The sequence below is a fragment of the Coffea arabica genome, chromosome 1c, assembly GCF_036785885.1.
Source record: "Coffea arabica cultivar ET-39 chromosome 1c, Coffea Arabica ET-39 HiFi, whole genome shotgun sequence".
NCBI lineage: Eukaryota > Viridiplantae > Streptophyta > Magnoliopsida > Gentianales > Rubiaceae > Coffea > Coffea arabica.
This window is the reverse complement of record NC_092310.1, coordinates 17,732,969-17,754,419: the sequence shown is the minus strand read 5'-3', so window position 1 is coordinate 17,754,419 and position 21,451 is coordinate 17,732,969. Positions and strand designations below refer to the sequence as shown.

At 41.3% G+C, this 21,451-nt stretch overlaps 1 protein-coding gene across 1 annotated transcript; it reads left to right on the top strand.

Annotated features, from left to right (window-relative positions):
* Positions 1–1,506, top strand: LOC140004771 (uncharacterized). The gene is made up of 2 exons (XM_072044916.1): positions 1–784; positions 962–1,506. Exons 1-2 carry the CDS (start codon positions 1–3, stop codon positions 1,504–1,506), a joined length of 1,329 nt encoding a protein of 442 aa, XP_071901017.1.
* The last annotated feature ends 19,945 nt before the right edge of the window (positions 1,507–21,451 follow it).

Genomic DNA, 21,451 nt, shown 5'->3' with positions numbered 1-21,451 from the left:
ATGCCCGCTTGGTATAACCCGCAAGCTGTTTGTGCTTATCATTCAGGGGCCCCCGGACATTCAACCATTGATTGCAAGGCTCTTAAGCATAGAATTCAAGATATGGTTGAATCTGGAGAAATTGTAATCAGAAAAAGGGAGCCACAAGGGCCGAATGTAAATAGGAATCCCTTGCCGGAACACGCTAATACCATTGGGGTCATTCTGGATGATGCAGAGTACGTGGAACAAGTCAAAAAGATGGCAAGGGAAGCTGAAGTGTTTGGGGTCACAGACCAACCATTTGTCATAGAGTTGCCATTCGAAGAAGATAAAAAGCCTTTTATCTTGGATCTCACGCCAACCGAGAGTGAGGCTTTAGAGCCAGTAGTCATCGAATTCCCGAAGCAAGAACCTGTTTTAAGTCTGCAGCAAGTGCCATGGAATTACGATGAACCTGCCATACAGATTGGGGAGAAGTCAATTGCAAAGAAGGAAGTGTCAGTGGTTACCAGATCGGGGAAGACTGCCAGTCCGTTTGAAACTACCATTCCGATTCAAGCAAATAACTCCGAGCCGCCTGCTAAACCAACAATCACCGAGAAAGAAGCCTTGGATTTTCTTAAAAGGCTCCAGAGAAGCGAATACAATGTAGTCGAGAAGCTAACCAAGTCACCTACTCAGATATCCATGTTGGACCTGCTCTTTTCATCAGATATGCATAGGGATGCGCTGATCGAAGTATTGACTAAAGCTCAAATCCCTAAGGATATTTCAGTTGATAATTTCTCGCACGTGGTTGGAAGTGTGTTATTTACCAAACAAATTACTTTTTCTGACGATGAATTTCCGGTGGAAGGCATTGGACATAACAAGGCCCTATACATAGTTGTGAGGTGCAATGGGAAAATGCTGCCGAAGGTGTTGATTGACAATGGATCTGCGCTTAATATCTGTCCTTGGAGTACCTTGGAAAAGCTAGGGTTGCAAGACATAAAGCTGAGGCCTTCAGGGACCATAGTTCGACGATTTGATGGAGCGCAAAGAGAGCCAATAGGAGAAGTGGATTTAGTCGTCGAGATGGGGCTCGCCCAGTTTCAAATAACCTGCCAAGTCATGCACTTTCCTAGTGTTTACAATGTTCTGCTTGAAAGGCCGTGGATTCATAAGTCTGGGGCTGTGCCTTCTTCATTACATCAATTGCTGAAATTCGTAGTAAATGACAAGCTGATAACTATCTTTGCCGAGGAGGATTGCCTTGTAATTACCGATTCTGAGTCCAAAGAAGAGAGTAGCCGAAATGCCACCGTGACCCCTTATAGCACAGCTGATATTGTCTCCGTCAGTTGGATAACAAAGGAGGAGCGAGCTCTATCAAAGGCCAGTGTCATGATGGCTAAGGAAATGATCCGCGGAGGATATGAGTTTGACAAAAGGGCTGGGACGAGATCTACAAGGAATTCTGAAGCCAGTGGAGATTGTGGAGAAAAAGGATTCATTTGGTTTGGGTTTCCAACCGACTGCTAACGACATCAGAGAGATGAAGGAACGCAAGAGAGCGGAGAAAGAAGGAAGGCAAAGGGCTCTTGACATTCCACCACTTCATTATACTTTTCCACGACCAACCGAGGTAGTCACATCAGAGATTAACCCAGTCGATGAAATCGAAGCTAGTTTGGCCCAATTGTTCGTTGGGGCAACATTTGAAAACAGTTTCCCATATGAGGCCGAGTTTCCCGACATCCCAGAAGGATCAATTTCCAATTGGACAACCGAGTTTCTGCCGATTCAGAAGGAGTTTCGGTAAACCTAAAGAGGTTTGTCATTCATGCGAATTCATGAAAATACTTTTGCATCTGTAAATAGCTAATGAAAGCATCTTTACCTTTGACTAAATTTTGCACATGTAAATATTGTTTCTGCTTGTTTTCTTTAGTATTTGCTTTCAATCAAAGGTTTTATGAAAATGCACAAGTTGTTCTTGTCATATTGTTTTGTTTATTCGTTTGTTTATATTCATATTGCTTGTTCATTTGTTTGTTGTATGTTTGTTTGCTTATTACCCACATTCATTAATTCTTTCAGATGGCCAAAAATAAAACTATTTGACCCTTTGGATATCACTATTCTGGAATTCAATAATGGCAATCTCTATATCACTCACGACTTGGAGGTCTGTGAATCCGAGCTCCAAAGCGAGAGTGATAATGAGGAGGTATTTGATTCTTTTGCAAAGGACCTTGAACAATATGAGGAGAAACCAAAACCGAACCTGAAAGAAACAGAAAAGGTTAACATTGGCACTAAGGATGAAGTTAAGGAGGTGCAAATTAGTATTCATTTGAATGAGAGGCAGAAAAAGGAGATGCTTGAATTCTTGACTATGTTCCAGGATGTCTTTGCATGGTCTTATGATGACATGACTGGTATTTCAACTGAAGTGGTAGTGCATAGGTTACCCACAGACCCTTCTTTTCCACCCGTAAAGCAAAAACCTCGAAAATTCAAACCAGATATGAGCCTCAAAATAAAAGAGCAAATTGAAAAACAGCTCAAAACCAACATTATCATTGTTTCCCATTACCCCATTTGGCTTTCGAATCCAGTCCCTGTTCCAAAAAAGAGTGGAGAGGTGCGAGTTTGTGTTGATTATAGAGACCTCAATAAAGCCAGTCCTAAAGATGATTTTCCTCTACCAAATATTCACATTCTCCTGGACAATACCGTCGGGCATGAGATTGAATCTTTTTGTGATTGCTTCGGCGGATATCACCAGATTTTGATGGCAGAAGAGGATAGGGAGAAGACTGCTTTTATTACTCCTTGGGGCACTTTTTGCTACCGAGCGATGCCTTTTGGTTTAAAGAATGCCGGGGCTACCTATCAGAGGACCATGACCACCCTGTTTCATGATATGATCCACCGGGAGATGGAGGTCTACGTGGATGACATCATAAGAGGACCATTTGGTTGATTTGAAGAAGTTGCTTGAAATGTTGCGGAAGTACAATTTAAAGCTAAATCCTGCGAAATGCGCCTTTGGAGCACCTGCTGGTAAATTGTTGGGTTTCATTGTTAGTAAAAGGGGCATAGAGATAGATCCAGCAAAAATCAAAGCAATTCGAGATATGCCGGTGCCGAAAACTCAGAAGGACGTGAAAAGTTTCTTAAGGAAGATCAATTTTATTGGGAGATTCATTGCCCAATTAACTGCCACATGCGAACCGTTGTTCAAATTATTGAGAAAGAATGTGCCGTTGTATTGTAATGAGGAGTGCCAACAGGCTTTCGACAAGATTAAAGATTATTTGTTACATCCGCCAGTCTTAGTGCCATCAAAGCCGGGTCGACCATTAATCATGTACTTATCTATGCTTGAAGGAGCAGTTGGTTGTGTCCTCGGGCAGCACGATGACTCTGGAAGAAAGGAGCAAGCCATCTACTATCTAAGCAAAATGTTCACGCAGTATGAAGCTAATTATTCATTCATTGAGAAAAGCTGCTGTGCATTAGCCTGGGCCGCTCAAAAGTTAAGACACTACCTGTTGAGCCATACCACTTATCTTATTTCCCGATCTGATCCTTTGAAGTATCTTTTGGAGAAGCCGATGTTAACTGGACGTCTGGCAAAATGGCAGATAATTATCTCAGAGTTCGATATTGTTTTCACTTCACAAAAGGCGGTCAAGGGGCAAGCTATAGCTGATCATTTGGCAGAGAACCCAAAGGATGATGATTACCAACCACTTCACACTTATTTCCCTAATGAGAGAGCCTTATTTGTGGGTGCCACAGATGATATAAGTGACCAAAGCCCTGAATGGAGGCTTTTCTTCGACGGAGCTTCGAATTCTTTCGGAGCTGGAATTGGAGCTGTTTTGGTTTCACCCGAAGGGAAGCATTACCCTGCCGCTGCCAAATTGCAATTTGCTTGCACAAACAACATGGCTGAATATGAAGCCTGCATTTTTGGTCTCAAAATGGCTTTAGAAATGGAAATCAAAGAGTTGATAGCTTTTAGTGATTCAGATTTGCTCGTGCACCAAACCTTGAAGCAATGGATAACCAAAGATTCAAAAATTCTGCCTTACCATTGTAGTCTGCTCACTCTGGCCAAGCAATTTCGAAATTTGGAGTTCAGACATCTCCCGCGAGCCCGAAACGCATTTGCCGATGCTTTGGCCACTTTAGCTTCCATGATCCAATATCCAGATGAATTGAAGATCGAACCAATCCAGATTCAACTTCAAGACAAGCCTGCTCACTGTTGGGTTGTAGACAAGTCCTCTGACAATATTCTTGGTATAATGACATTAAGGAGCTTCTCAAAACTGGGTCTTACCCTCTGCATGCTAGTACAAAGGACAAGAGTTTTCTGCGTAGAATGGCTTCAAAATTTTTCTTAAATGGAGAAGTGTGACAGCCCCACCTCTCCCTAAGGCGAACCAGAGGGTTCGGCGGGCCGCCTGCCCAGCTCTCGCCGGGACTCAGTTGATCACTTCAAGCAACTACCGGAATAACCATAAGAATAACATAATAACAATCCAAAACCTAAACAAAACTTATCTACATTACTATCTCAAGAGGAAGTACAACCGTCGAATATACACAGGTTCCCAATTCACCATACAACCAACCCGTGCCAAGCACTAGGGTGAGAACCATTACAAAAATCAAAAACTAGACCAAGCTAGTATGCCAAGATCCCGTCCTTGCGCGTCTTCCCCTGCTAAGGAAAACAAAACTAAAGGGGTAAGCTATATGCTTAGTAAGTAAACAGGGGCAAAAGCGTAAATTTCACGTAACAACAGTGACATAGTAAGAGTAAAGCAAAAGCAGAAAAATAACATCACATAATAAGGATACAGGTGGCTCCAAAGCCAATTCATATGCCATGCGTGATCTCCTGCCGACACTCCGTCGACCACACTTAACGGTCCATAGAACTTCACTTGTACACCCACCGACACCTTATCACCCTCACTGGCCAGTCACCTCACAAACTTGCCCGGGCGAACGAAATCACAAACTTGAGCTTGAGTCACAAGCTCGGGTCACAAACTTGGTCCACATACTCGGTGAACCGGATTCACAAACTTGGTGACCTCCAACCAGGTTGGACTGACTTCGACCAAGCCCTAACCGGCTCGAATAGTCCATCTAGGTCAAGAGCTCGCCCCAAACTCACAAACTTCACAAAATTATTCAAAATCACCCCGAGCCACAAGCTCAAGGGTTTTAGTTCAAAAATGATTCACATACATATGTCATGTACAAATATGAGCGTAAATTCGGGTTTAGAGCGAGTGCGATAAAGTACACCCTCGTCTAAGTACCCTCTTCATACATGTCGAAACACATAAGCAACTAACACATAAAAGCGGCCTGAATACTTACACAACGAACAAAAGAGCAAAATACGAAATTCGTGCCGCGAGGAGTAGCTAGTAGGCCCCATCGGCTCCACCTAACTCACCAACCTCTGAAATAGAAGATTGTGTCACAATATATCACAAACGGCTACTAACATACTTAAAACAAGCAAAACGGCAAAATCGGCACACGCAAGTGCGGAAACGGCAAAAAGGGGCACGCGCGCGCGCGCGGACGGCAAACGGGACGGCCAAATCTGCCATCTCAAACCGTTTTGGTCAAAAGTTAGGCTAGGAGTGTCGGATCAAGGTGGGCGAGACACCGTTTCGAAGCTAAGAGGAAGAGCTACAACTTTAATTTAGACATCTCAACCCAGATCTCAATCGGTATAGGTCAAAAATGCACGAAATAGTGTCAGCTGTTTCATTACGGGTTACCAAACAGGCCCTGTTTGCAAGGCCATAACTCACGGTTCAGAAATCGAAATCAAGAAATTCCAGAGGCGTTAGAAATCTGAGACATAAGGGTAAAACTTTGATGTTTTGGCCAAGACCTGAATCCACTCAAAACAGAACGAAAATCGAGTGCCAAAGTACCCGTCAGAACTGTCCAGATACAAGGCAGTTCTGACGATCGCTTTTATTTTGGTCATAACAGGAGCTACGGAACTTGGATTTTGACGTACTTTATACCGTTTCGAAGCTGAGACCAAGATATAAATTTCATATGAAGGGATCAGCACCCAGTTCGTACATGATCAACACGGAAAAACCCACGATCAGAAACTAAAATTCAAAACATACACAAACTAATGTCTAAAACAGGCCTGAGGGTTTGGTCCATAACTCAGGATACTCTAATCTGTTTGACCTGAGATTTTACAGGTAGATTCAGGACTTGAGAGGGTACAATGTCGAAGAAGGCCACTCAACCCAATTTCGAGTGTAACTACGTCAAAAATGTAACATATTATACCAGAATCTCATAACAGGTTCACAATCCGTATTCTTGTGCAAACATCATAAAACAGCCTATATAAGTCCAAATCCAGAAATTCCAAAGCCACATGAAAGCTTAGAAACAGGGCTACATTTCATCAGAAGACCTAAATAACCAGTTCGGAAGCATTCCTAACCAAAATCACTAATTACAGGTGCAGTTCTTACATTCGGATAAAACCAGGATAGCAAGGGTAATTTCGACGTTTCTCACTCTACGCTACTCCGATTGACCTGAAATTTTGTAGGCACCTCTAAAATAACATTCCCTACAACTTTCATGTTTTAAGACAAGGCCAATTCGGCCTCTATATACGACCAAAATTTTCGGACAGAATGAAGAACCAAGGAACCCTAATTTTCCAGATTTCTTCCAAAACAGAAATTACTTGCAATCTTCCACTTTTTCCACCCTCTAGAATCATTATATACCATTTCCAATCATCATATATAGCCACACCATCATGTTCATATTAAAACAGAAAAAATCCCCAAAAATAATAAAACTTCATCATTTCAACCACAAATCAAGAAATAACCCATAAATTTGCATCTCATACAACCACTAAGCATGATTTAAGCATCAAGTAAGGGAGGAGGGTAGTTCTTCATGACTTACCTTTAAAACAAGAGAGAGAGAGCTATAGGTCCTCCTAGCTTTTCCAATCACTCCACCAATCAACTTACTAACACTAATTGAAGAGGTTTTATGGAGTAAGTTCAAGTTTCAATGGTTGGTTTTGATGATTTGGAGCAAAATGGAAGCAAAACTTGAAGAGTTTCTTCCTTTCTTTTTGAGAGAGAGAGCAGGCCAAGCTTGAAGAAAAATGGAAGATATTTGGTAAATTTTTGGTTTTATTTAGTAATTGGTAAAAGGTTGAATAGTGGTCTTATGTAAGAAACAATACTATGGTGGCACTTGTCACCTCATTTAATGACTTGCCTAACTTTTTTTCTCTCTCTTCCACCTATCCACTTAATACCTCTAAATATCTCATAACACCCAGTAAATTAAACCCAGTATCCGAAACTTTACCTAATCGGCCGAATTTTACCGAACTTTCCGCACTAGTGGGTCCCACATCCGATATACGTTCTTAATTTCTCAAAAACTAACCGATACTAGAAAAATCATCTAAAAACTATATTTACTCAATAAAAATTATCTGGGGGAATTTTCTAATAAAGAAAATGTAGAAAAAAATGGGCGATTAAATAGAATAAACCCTAGAAAATTTAAAAAAAAATTCTTGGGTTCTCGCACTCATTCTTTCGGGGCGTCACAACCTCCCCCACTTAGAACAATTTCGTCCTCGAAATTTCTATGAACGGAATCTATCAAATCTAAAGTAACCAGAAGCCTGTACCTTCCACGTTCTTAAAAGAAACGAGACTCTTCATTCCAGTCCCTTCTCTAGTTGACGGTCCAGGGTCGGTCTGGGTTGGCTGCTGGGTTCCTTTCTTTTCGTGCAATAAACCCGGGCAATTAGCAATTTGATGCTTGACGCTCCCACAGCGCAAACATCTCCTCCCCTTTCTCCAACAATTCACTTCAATATGATTGGATTTTCTACAATAACCACAAATTGTCACACCACCCGCTCCACGACCCTTCTTAGCAGATGACCTACCTCGCTTACTCGGTTCTAGCCTTTGATTCTCAAGAGATGCGCTCCTTTTCTTTGCATGGAAGGTCTTCACTTGCGGCCTTGAAATTTCTGTCCTTTGAGTTTTCTCTGGAACCCCCATAGAAGTAGTGCTCTGTGCCATTGCTAAGGCCTCCCCGGAAATCCCTTCGTATTTCCTTTTTAGCTCTAAGTTCTTGTGCAAGAGCTCAATTTTCTCTGAATACTCGTGCTTCCATCACCCTTCCCAGTATGCGACTAGTTTCTTTTGGACTTCTATTTCGTCTCGAAGAACCGCAATTTCCTTATACATCTCAACCCAATGTGCCATCTCACAAAATTGCTGGAACTCAGATGGTAGCCTGTCGGGCAAAACAATGGGTCATAATCAATTCTTGGACACAAGTGGCATTCTCGGTCCATGTTTTGTTCAGCTATTGTTTCCTCCCTTTCTTCTCTTGACTCTCGGCCTCGTTTTGTTCCACAGCTATGACCATGTCCGCGACTATGTCCTCCTTCCACATATATACATATATATATAGTTTTCCCTTCTCTCTCTTTTCTTTCCAAAAAGGTACTTTAATGAATGAATGCAGTAAATTGACTACAATAACAAAATTCAACATACCAATTACACAAATAACATATCGCACATAACACGCCATATCAAAAGACGGACAAGCAAGTACACAAATACATATCAAGTTGGACAGATAACCATGTACACAAACACATATACTAACGTCAGGTGGTCGTAATATACGGGCGAACCAAAAGGAAAAGGTGAAGTCGTCCCAGTATCAGCCCGTCTGATCTCTCACGTCCCTTACTATCCAAACTAGATGTCCATTGACCTTTTGTGCTCATTCTAGTCAGACAAACCTGTTCATGTTTCCAAAATACAAGTCTCAAGTACCTAGTAGCTTGCATTGCCTCAATTCTGGAGTATTCGGGCACAAGAATCCGAAATAAGATAGTTCACATCTCGAGCTGGCCAGTCCCAAGAGTAAACCATCTACAAATCGAACTTCCTACCCGACATACCTATCTATGGTCCTTAGATATCATGAGAAAGATTGAAGGCCTATAACACTTCAGGGTTCATAGCTTATGCTCGAACGAGCACTTAATCCTTCATACCCATTCACCACTCAGCCCAAGCTCACTCCGCGCGGAGACCACGCAAAGCAGGCTATAGGTTTTATCCCTCAATTGCTTAACTTTCAAATCAAATCGAATCCCACAGTCCGGCATCCTAAACTTCAAGCCTAGGATACACTACAGGAATCTGAAGCCTAAGCTCTGATACCAACTGTGACAGCCCCACCTCTCCCTAAGGCGAACCAGAGGGTTCGGCGGGCCGCCTGCCCAACTCTCGCCGGGACTCAGTTGATCACTTCAAGCAACTACCGGAATAACCATAAGAATAACATAATAACGATCCAAAACCTAAACAAAACTTATCTACATTACTATCTCAAGAGGAAGTACAACCGTCGAATATACACAGGTTCCCAATTCACCATACAACCAACCCGTGCCAAGCACTAGGGTGAGAACCATTACAAAAATCAAAAACTAGACCAAGCTAATATGCCAAGATCCCGTCCTTGCGCGTCTTCCCCTGCTAAGGAAAACAAAACTAAAGGGGTAAGCTATATGCTTAGTAAGTAAACAGGGGCAAAAGCGTAAATTTCACGTAACAACAGTGACATAGTAAGAGTAAAGCAAAAGCAGAAAAATAACATCACATAATAAGGATACAGGTGGCTCCAAAGCCAATTCATATGCCATGCGTGATCTCCTGCCGACACTCCGTCGACCACACTTAACGGTCCGTAGAACTTCACTTGTACACCCACCGACACCTTATCACCCTCACTGGCCAGTCACCTCACAAACTTGCCCGAGCGAACGAAATCACAAACTTGAGCTTGAGTCACAAGCTCGGGTCACAAACTTGGTCCACATACTCAGTGAACCGGATTCACAAACTTGGTGACCTCCAACCAGGTTGGACTGACTTCGACCAAGCCCTAACCGGCTCGAATAGTCCATCTAGGTCAAGAGCTCGCCCCAAACTCACAAACTTCACAAAATTATTCAAAATCACCCCGAGCCACAAGCTCAAGGGTTTTAGTTCCAAAATGATTCACATACATATGTCATGTACAAATATGAGCGTAAATTCGGGTTTAGAGCGAGTGCGATAAAGTACACCCTCGCCTAAGTACCCTCTTCATACATGTCGAAACACATAAGCAACTAACACATAAAAGCGGCCTGAATACTTACACAACGAACAAAAGAGCAAAATACGAAATTCGTGCCGCGAGGAGTAGCTAGTAGGCCCCACCGGCTCCACCTAACTCACCAACGTCTGAAATAGAAGATTGTGTCACAATATATCACAAACGGCTACTAACATACTTAAAACAAGCAAAACGGCAAAATCTGCACACGCAAGTGCGGAAACGGCAAAAAGGGGGACGCGCGCGCGCGGACGGCAAACGGGACGGCCAAATCTGCCATCTCAAACCGTTTTGGTCAAAAGTTAGGCTAGGAGTGTCGGATCAAGGTGGGTGAGACACCGTTCCGAAGCTAAGAGGAAGAGCTACAACTTTAATTTAGACATCTCAACCCAGATCTCAATCGGTATAGGTAAAAAATGCACGAAATAGTGCCAGCTGTTTCATTACGGGTTACCAAACAGGCCCTGTTTGCAAGGCCATAACTCACGGTTCAGAAATCGAAATCAAGAAATTCCAGAGGTGTTAGAAAGCTGAGACATAAGGCTAAAACTTTGATGTTTTGGCCAAGACCTGAATCCACTCAAAACAGAACGAAAATCGAGTGCCAAAGTACCCGTCAGAACTGTCCAGATACAAGGCAGTTCTGACGATCGCTTTTATTTTGGTCATAACAGGAGCTACGGAACTTGGATTTTGACGTACTTTATACCGTTTCGAAGCTGAGACCAAGATATAAATTTCATATGAAGGGATCAGCACCCAGTTCGTACATGATCAACACGGAAAAACCCACGATCAGAAACTAAAATTCAAAACATACACAAACTAATGTCTAAAACAGGCCTGAGGGTTTGGTCCATAACTCAGGATACTCTAATCTGTTTGACCTGAGATTTTACAGGTAGATTCAGGACTTGAGAGGGTACAATGTCGAAGAAGGCCACTCAACCCAATTTCGAGTGTAACTACGTCAAAAATGTAACATATTATACCAGAATCTCATAACAGGTTCACAATCCGTATTCTTGTGCAAACATCATAAAACAGCCTATATAAGTCCAAATCCAGAAATTCCAAAGCCACATGAAAGCTTAGAAACAGGGCTACATTTCATCAGAAGACCTAAATAACCAGTTCGGAAGCATTCCTAACCAAAATCACTAATTACAGGTGCAGTTCTTACATTCGGATAAAACCAGGATAGCAAGGGTAATTTCGACTTTTCTCACTCTACGCTACTCCGATTGACCTGAAATTTTGTAGGCACCTCTAAAATAACATTCCCTACAACTTTCATGTTTTAAGACAAGGCCAATTCGGCCTCTATATACGACCAAAATTTTCGGACAGAATGAAGAACCAAGGAACCCTAATTTTCCAGATTTCTTCCAAAACAGAAATTACTTGCAATCTTCCACTTTTTCCACCCTCTAGAATCATTATATACCATTTCCAATCATCATATATAGCCACACCATCATGTTCATATTAAAACAGAAAAAATCCCCAAAAATAATAAAACTTCATCATTTCAACCACAAATCAAGAAATAACCCATAAATTTGCATCTCATACAACCACTAAGCATGATTTAAGCATCAAGTAAGGGAGGAGGGTAGTTCTTCATGACTTACCTTTAAAACAAGAGAGAGAGAGCTATAGGTCCTCCTAGCTTTTCCAATCACTCCACCAATCAACTTACTAACACTAATTGAAGAGGTTTTATGGAGTAAGTTCAAGTTTCAATGGTTGGTTTTGATGATTTGGAGCAAAATGGAAGCAAAACTTGAAGAGTTTCTTCCTTTCTTTTTGAGAGAGAGAGCAGGCCAAGCTTGAAGAAAAATGGAAGATATTTGGTAAATTTTTGGTTTTATTTAGTAATTGGTAAAAGGTTGAATAGTGGTCTTATGTAAGAAACAATACTATGGTGGCACTTGTCACCTCATTTAATGACTTGCCTAACTTTTTTTCTCTCTCTTCCACCTATCCACTTAATACCTCTAAATATCTCATAACACCCAGTAAATTAAACCCAGTATCCGAAACTTTACCTAATCGGCCGAATTTTACCGAACTTTCCGCACTAGTGGGTCCCACATCCGATATACGTTCTTAATTTCTCAAAAACTAACCGATACTAGAAAAATCATCTAAAAACTATATTTACTCAATAAAAATTATCTGGGGGAATTTTCTAATAAAGAAAATGTAGAAAAAAATGGGCGATTAAATAGAATAAACCCTAGAAAATTTAAAAAAAAATTCTTGGGTTCTCGCACTCATTCTTTCGGGGCGTCACAACCTCCCCCACTTAGAACAATTTCGTCCTCGAAATTTCTATGAACGGAATCTATCAAATCTAAAGTAACCAGAAGCCTGTACCTTCCACGTTCTTAAAAGAAACGAGACTCTTCATTCCAGTCCCTTCTCTAGTTGACGGTCCAGGGTCGGTCTGGGTTGGCTGCTGGGTTCCTTTCTTTTCGTGCAATAAACCCGGGCAATTAGCAATTTGATGCTTGACGCTCCCACAGCGCAAACATCTCCTCCCCTTTCTCCAACAATTCACTTCAATATGATTGGATTTTCTACAATAACCACAAATTGTCACACCACCCGCTCCACGACCCTTCTTAGCAGATGACCTACCTCGCTTACTCGGTTCTAGCCTTTGATTCTCAAGAGATGCGCTCCTTTTCTTTGCATGGAAGGTCTTCACTTGCGGCCTTGAAATTTCTGTCCTTTGAGTTTTCTCTGGAACCCCCATAGAAGTAGTGCTCTGTGCCATTGCTAAGGCCTCCCCGGAAATCCCTTCGTATTTCCTTTTTAGCTCTAAGTTCTTGTGCAAGAGCTCAATTTTCTCTGAATACTCGTGCTTCCATCACCCTTCCCAGTATGCGACTAGTTTCTTTTGGACTTCTATTTCGTCTCGAAGAACCGCAATTTCCTTATACATCTCAACCCAATGTGCCATCTCACAAAATTGCTGGAACTCAGATGGTAGCCTGTCGGGCAAAACAATGGGTCATAATCAATTCTTGGACACAAGTGGCATTCTCGGTCCATGTTTTGTTCAGCTATTGTTTCCTCCCTTTCTTCTCTTGACTCTCGGCCTCGTTTTGTTCCACAGCTATGACCATGTCCGCGACTATGTCCTCCTTCCACATATATACATATATATATAGTTTTCCCTTCTCTCTCTTTTCTTTCCAAAAAGGTACTTTAATGAATGAATGCAGTAAATTGACTACAATAACAAAATTCAACATACCAATTACACAAATAACATATCGCACATAACACGCCATATCAAAAGACGGACAAGCAAGTACACAAATACATATCAAGTTGGACAGATAACCATGTACACAAACACATATACTAACGTCAGGTGGTCGTAATATACGGGCGAACCAAAAGGAAAAGGTGAAGTCGTCCCAGTATCAGCCCGTCTGATCTCTCACGTCCCTTACTATCCAAACTAGATGTCCATTGACCTTTTGTGCTCATTCTAGTCAGACAAACCTGTTCATGTTTCCAAAATACAAGTCTCAAGTACCTAGTAGCTTGCATTGCCTCAATTCTGGAGTATTCGGGCACAAGAATCCGAAATAAGATAGTTCACATCTCGAGCTGGCCAGTCCCAAGAGTAAACCATCTACAAATCGAACTTCCTACCCGACATACCTATCTATGGTCCTTAGATATCATGAGAAAGATTGAAGGCCTATAACACTTCAGGGTTCATAGCTTATGCTCGAACGAGCACTTAATCCTTCATACCCATTCACCACTCAGCCCAAGCTCACTCCGCGCGGAGACCACGCAAAGCAGGCTATAGGTTTTATCCCTCAATTGCTTAACTTTCAAATCAAATCGAATCCCACAGTCCGGCATCCTAAACTTCAAGCCTAGGATACACTACAGGAATCTGAAGCCTAAGCTCTGATACCAACTGTGACAGCCCCACCTCTCCCTAAGGCGAACCAGAGGGTTCGGCGGGCCGCCTGCCCAACTCTCGCCGGGACTCAGTTGATCACTTCAAGCAACTACCGGAATAACCATAAGAATAACATAATAACGATCCAAAACCTAAACAAAACTTATCTACATTACTATCTCAAGAGGAAGTACAACCGTCGAATATACACAGGTTCCCAATTCACCATACAACCAACCCGTGCCAAGCACTAGGGTGAGAACCATTACAAAAATCAAAAACTAGACCAAGCTAATATGCCAAGATCCCGTCCTTGCGCGTCTTCCCCTGCTAAGGAAAACAAAACTAAAGGGGTAAGCTATATGCTTAGTAAGTAAACAGGGGCAAAAGCGTAAATTTCACGTAACAACAGTGACATAGTAAGAGTAAAGCAAAAGCAGAAAAATAACATCACATAATAAGGATACAGGTGGCTCCAAAGCCAATTCATATGCCATGCGTGATCTCCTGCCGACACTCCGTCGACCACACTTAACGGTCCGTAGAACTTCACTTGTACACCCACCGACACCTTATCACCCTCACTGGCCAGTCACCTCACAAACTTGCCCGAGCGAACGAAATCACAAACTTGAGCTTGAGTCACAAGCTCGGGTCACAAACTTGGTCCACATACTCAGTGAACCGGATTCACAAACTTGGTGACCTCCAACCAGGTTGGACTGACTTCGACCAAGCCCTAACCGGCTCGAATAGTCCATCTAGGTCAAGAGCTCGCCCCAAACTCACAAACTTCACAAAATTATTCAAAATCACCCCGAGCCACAAGCTCAAGGGTTTTAGTTCCAAAATGATTCACATACATATGTCATGTACAAATATGAGCGTAAATTCGGGTTTAGAGCGAGTGCGATAAAGTACACCCTCGCCTAAGTACCCTCTTCATACATGTCGAAACACATAAGCAACTAACACATAAAAGCGGCCTGAATACTTACACAACGAACAAAAGAGCAAAATACGAAATTCGTGCCGCGAGGAGTAGCTAGTAGGCCCCACCGGCTCCACCTAACTCACCAACGTCTGAAATAGAAGATTGTGTCACAATATATCACAAACGGCTACTAACATACTTAAAACAAGCAAAACGGCAAAATCTGCACACGCAAGTGCGGAAACGGCAAAAAGGGGGACGCGCGCGCGCGGACGGCAAACGGGACGGCCAAATCTGCCATCTCAAACCGTTTTGGTCAAAAGTTAGGCTAGGAGTGTCGGATCAAGGTGGGTGAGACACCGTTCCGAAGCTAAGAGGAAGAGCTACAACTTTAATTTAGACATCTCAACCCAGATCTCAATCGGTATAGGTAAAAAATGCACGAAATAGTGCCAGCTGTTTCATTACGGGTTACCAAACAGGCCCTGTTTGCAAGGCCATAACTCACGGTTCAGAAATCGAAATCAAGAAATTCCAGAGGTGTTAGAAAGCTGAGACATAAGGCTAAAACTTTGATGTTTTGGCCAAGACCTGAATCCACTCAAAACAGAACGAAAATCGAGTGCCAAAGTACCCGTCAGAACTGTCCAGATACAAGGCAGTTCTGACGATCGCTTTTATTTTGGTCATAACAGGAGCTACGGAACTTGGATTTTGACGTACTTTATACCGTTTCGAAGCTGAGACCAAGATCTAAATTTCATATGAAGGGATCAGCACCCAGTTCGTACATGATCAACACGGAAAAACCCACGATCAGAAACTAAAATTCAAAACGTACACAAACTAATGTCTAAAACAGGTCTGAGGATTTGGTCCATAACTCAGGATACTCTAATCCCTTTGACCTGAGATTTTACAGGTAGATTCAGGACTTAAGAGGCTACAATGTTGAAGAAGGCCACTCAACCCAATTTCGAGTGTAACTACGTCAAAAATGTAACATATTATACCAGAATCTCATAACAGGTTCACAATCCGTATTCTAGTGCAAACATCATAAAACAGCCTATATAAGTCCAAATCCAGAAATTCCAAAGCCACATGAAAGCTTAGAAACAGGGCTACATTTTATCAGAAGACCTAAATAACCAGTTCGGAAGCATTCCTAACCAAAATCACTAATTACAGGTGCAGTTCTTACATTCGGATAAAACCAGGATAGCAAGGGTAATTTCGACTTTTCTCACTCTACGCTACTCCGATTGACCTGAACTTTTGCAGGCACCTCTAAAATAACATTCCCTACAACTTTCATGTTTTAAGCCAAGGCCAATTCGGCCTCTATCTAGGACCAAAAGTTTCGGACAGAATGAAGAACCAAGGAACCCTAATTTTCCAGATTTCTTCCAAAACAGAAATTACTTGCAATCTTCCACTTTTTCCACCCTCTAGAATCATTATATACCATTTCCAATCATCATATATAGCCACACCATCATGTTTATATTAAAACAGAAAAAATTCCCAAAAATAATAAAACTTCATCATTTCAACCACAAATCAAGAAATAACCCATAAATTTGCATCTCATACAACCACTAAGCATGATTTAAGCATCAAGTAAGGGAGGAGGGTGGTTCTTCATGACTTACCTTTAAAACAAGAGAGAGAGAGCTATAGGTCCTCCTAGCTTTTTCAATCACTCCACCAATCAACTTACTAACACTAATTGAAGAGGTTTTATGGAGTAAGTTCAAGTTTCAATGGTTGGTTTTGATGATTTGGAGCAAAATGGAAGCAAAACTTGAAGAGTTTCTTCCTTTCTTTTTGAGAGAGAGAGCAGGCCAAGCTTGAAGAAAAATGGAAGATATTTGGTAAATTTTTGGTTTTATTTAGTAATTGGTAAAAGGTTGAATAGTGGTCTTATGTAAGAAACAATACTATGGTGACACATGTCACCTCATTTAATGACTTGCCTAACTTTTTTTCTCTCTCTCCCACCTATCCACTTGATACCTCTAAATATCTCATAACACCCGGTAAATTAAATCCAGTATCCGAAACTTAACCTAATCGGCCGAATTTTACCGAACTTTCTGCACTAGTGGGTCCCACATCCGATATACGTTCTTAATTTCTCAAAAACTAACCGATACTAGAAAAATCATCTAAAAACTATATTTACTCAATAAAAATTATCTGGGGGAATTTTCTAATAAAGAAAATGTAGAAAAAAATGGGCGATTAAATAGAATAAACCCTAGAAAATTAAAAAAAAAATTTCTTGGGTTCTCGCACTCATTCTTTCGGGGCGTCACAAGAAGTGTTATACAAAAGAACCTCGGATTTGAACCTTTTAAGGTGCGTCGATGAAGATGAAGCTCAATATATGATGAAAGAAGTGCATAGTGGCGTTTGTGGACCTCACATGAATGGCCATTTGCTAGCGAAGAAAATCATGAGAACCGGATACTTCTGGCTTACTATGGAGCATGATTGCATAGATTTTGTCCGGAGATGTATGAAATGTCAAATGCACGGTGACATTATACGCGCTCCACCCACTGAATTGCATAGTATGATCGCCCCATGGCCCTGTTCAATGTGGGGTATGGACGTGATTGGTACAATCGATCCTCCTGCTTCAAATGGACATCGATTTATATTGGTGGCGATTGAGTACTTTACTAAATGGGTTGAAGCGGAGTCATTCAAACATATCACGAAGAAGGTAGTTGCCAATTTCCTGAGAGATCACATCATCTGTCGCTTTGGAGTACCCGAAACTCTTATTACAGATAATGCCAAGAATCTGAACAATGACATGGTAGATGGACTATGCGAGCAGTTCAAGATCAGATACCGTAACTCTGCCATTTATAGGCCTCAAATGAATGGAGCTGTGGAAGCCGCAAACAAAAATTTGAAGAAGATTATCCGCAAAATGACTGAAAGGCATCGCGATTGGCATGAAAAGTTGCCTTATGCTTTAATGGCGTACCGGACTTCTATCCGGACATCGACAGGGGCAACGCCATATTCACTCATGTACGGAATGGAAGCTGTATTACCAGCTGAAGTTGAAATTCCTTCGCTACGAATCCTCATGGAAGCTAAAGTGGAAGAGGCTGATTGGATCAAGCAGCGCCATGAGCAATTGACTTTGATCGATGAAAAGCGATTCAATGCTATCTGTCATGGTCAGTGCTATCAGAAACGTGTGGCTCGGGCTTACAACAAAAAAGTCCACCGGCGGGCATTCGAAGAAGGTGACAAAGTACTAAAGCGGATTTTGCCAATGCAAGATGAAGCTAAAGGCAAATTTGCTCCAAATTGGCAAGAGCCGTTCATTGTCCAAAAGGTATTACCTGGCGGAGAACTTATTTTGGCCGAAATGGATGGACGGACATTTCCTCAACCCATCAACTCAGATATGTGGAAAAAGTTTTTCATTTGATCATGCAAATTTCTTTTAGAAATTCACGCAAACGGCAAAATGCAAGTCAGGCCATCTTCTTTTACATTTAAAACATTTTATCCCTACTTGTCCCCTTTGAGCCATCAGAATTGACAAATTTTCGCTTGATAACCCATGAGAATTGCAAACCCTACACTGGGGTAAATTTAGTTTAAAAAAAAAAGAAAAAAAAGAAATGCAATACAAGATGCAAAGAGAGAAAATCCAATCAAACTGGGGCAAAATTCCTTGGTTTCGTTTAAAATTGGAGATAATTTCAAAATGATGCAATCTCAAGTTATTTCACCCCTTACATCAAAATTTGCTTTCAAACCTCAACTTTTCTTGAAAAACACCCCACCTGACCTCATTACAAAAGCCCAAAGTCCTGGCTTTCGTCATTTGCTGCATTTCTACTAGAAAATTTGTTAATCAACTGGCAGGTGATGTCCATAATGTCTTCGCCTAATCTCATAAGGGAAGTGCATTTTACTAATGCCAGAAATCTTTAACTCATGTTTCTGAGTCGATCATGGTCGAGATATTTCATTGTTCTTTAGGTGAAAACCCGAAAGGGCGCCTCGAAAAAAAAAAAAAAGAAGAAAAGGGGTGGGGGTAACCTTGGTGAAAACCCGAAAGGGCGCCAAGGCAGGTTTTCTCATCAGACGAGCACGAGAAGGAACAGCTGGTGACCTGGTTCATTTAGACTTTTCCTCATGTTTGTGATACTTCTGCCAGTATCGGATTCCGAAAAAATATATCCAAAGTCTTGAATATGATATTCGTTGGCTAAACTTGTATTTTTCTTTACAAATATTCTTTTGCAAAATGTAAATCTCTCGGTTTCTTTCACCTATTTGCGTTTTACTGCTTGTGGTTGTCTGCATGCATTCTCATCTTTGCCTGACATAGGAAATCATCTTGCATATAACATTGATTTTTATATGACAAATTTTCATGCATCATTCTTTCACTATTGGACTCGAATGGATGATAAACCCTAAGGTTCGTGCAAGGATAGGAGATTCAGTCATCTATTACAGTGGGTAACATGCAACAAAGCTGCTACATAGATTTGGTGACGTGGTGAATACATACTTTATCAGTCTCAAGAATTGAAAGGTTTCAAGTTCAACGCCGTAGAACAGAGGCAAAAGCATCACAAGACTCATGTTTACACGATTCTCAAGGCAAATCGGATCAAATAATGGTGGCAAGTCCATCATTTTTCCTTTTCTTGCAGGGACATTGCATTTACAAACAAAAATAGCCACTTTCCTTTTGGCACCTAAATCGATGTCAGACAAAGCTTCCCGGTAAGCAAGGATAATGTTATTGGCAAAGTTTGATCATAAGAAACAACATCAGCCATCGTTTCGGCCACAGAAATCCAAATCTCTCTCTTGGTACAAAAGTTTGAACTACTTCCAGGTAACAACTCAATTCATTGTTTAAACCTTCCCAGTAAAGTCCCGTTTTAAATTTCTGTTCGGGTCAGTCCCGTTTTAAATTTCCTGTTCGGGTCAGTCCCGTTTTAAATTCCTGTTCGGGTCAGTCCCGTTTTAAATTTTGTTCGGGTCAGTCCCGTTTTAAATATCCTGCTCGGGCAGTCCCGTTTTAATTTCCTGTTCGTGCCAGTCCCGTTTTAAATTCATGTTCGGGTCAGTCCCGTTTTAAATTCCTGCTCGGGTCAGTCCCGTTTTAGAATTCCTGTTCGTTGGAATCATTTTGCAGCCGAATAACATAGGTAGGTATTTGGTGTCTACTTCTTTGTCTCAAGTTTTTTCAAAACTCAGACAAAGAGGGGCAAACTGTAGACACCAAATTTTTAATAATTTGTATGTTGCGTTCTTATCTATTGATTTTTTTTTTGTTAATTTCATGATTTTTGTTTTAGGTTGTTTGCATTTTAGTTCATTATTGTTTGTTTTGCCCTTTTAGTTGTTATTTTATTTTAGTTTTATTCATTTTGCCCTTTTAGTTGTCTATTTCATTTGCTATTTATTTTTAGTTTTTATTTGTCATATTAGTTTTATTCACTTTTTAGTTTTTAGTTTTAAGTTTTTAAGTTTTAGCGTAGAGTTTCTAGAAAAAGAAGGAAAAACATTCAAAAAATATATGCTTTAATTGTTTTATTTATTTTTGTTAAGTTATTTAAAAAAAAAAAAAGGGTTTGCGGCATGTAAGCTACGTTTTGTCGCAGCTTGCAAAGAAGGGCTCAAGGCAGCCCTTAGCTGTAAATATAGAAGAAAGGACTGAAGGGTTTAGGATGGATTCCCGTATAAAAGGAAAGAGACGCAAGCGGGGAAAGAGAGGTAAGGATTGACGGCTGCAAAACGAAAGCAAAAGAAAAGAAAAACAGCGAAGGGAAGAACGGATGAAAAGAGAGAAAACCAGAGAGCTAGAGGGGGCGGCTGAGTGAAAGAAAGGCTGAGGGGAAAGTGAAAGTGAAGGAGCTAAGAGGGGAGGTGGCCATAGGTTGAGAGGAAAAGCAGAAAGCTACGGGATTTCATCAGGGAGAGCTGGGAGAAAAGAAAAATCTGGAGACTGAGAAAGAGGAGATAGCGGCTAAGAAAGGAGAACCGAGAGTGAAACAGAGGGAGAGGGTTTCGTGAAAGCAAGAGAAGTTACAGGAGGAAGACCGACGTAAGGAAGAAACTAGGAGGCTTGTTTTCCAGAAGTTCCATAGAAGATTGACTCCGGCTCATTTCTTTTGGCCTCAGCCTTGTCACAAATCATTATCAGGTTGGACATTTGGTACTTGATCGGACTTTTGGCATGAAACCCAGAAATTGTAGTCTAGACAACTAGGATTCTGCTAGGAAGATGCATGAACCGACATCTCTTTTGCCGCTGATTTGTGGGGTTTGTTCCATAGCTTTGTCATGTTTAC

Coding starts and splice junctions, on each gene's coding strand:
- LOC140004771 (XM_072044916.1), top strand. CDS start 1: ATGCCCGCTTGGTATAACCCGCAAGCTGTTTGTGCTTATCATTCAGGG. Junction 785..961: donor TTTCTCGCACGTGGTTGGAA/GTGTGTTATTTA, acceptor TGGAAAAGCTAG/GGTTGCAAGACATAAAGCTG.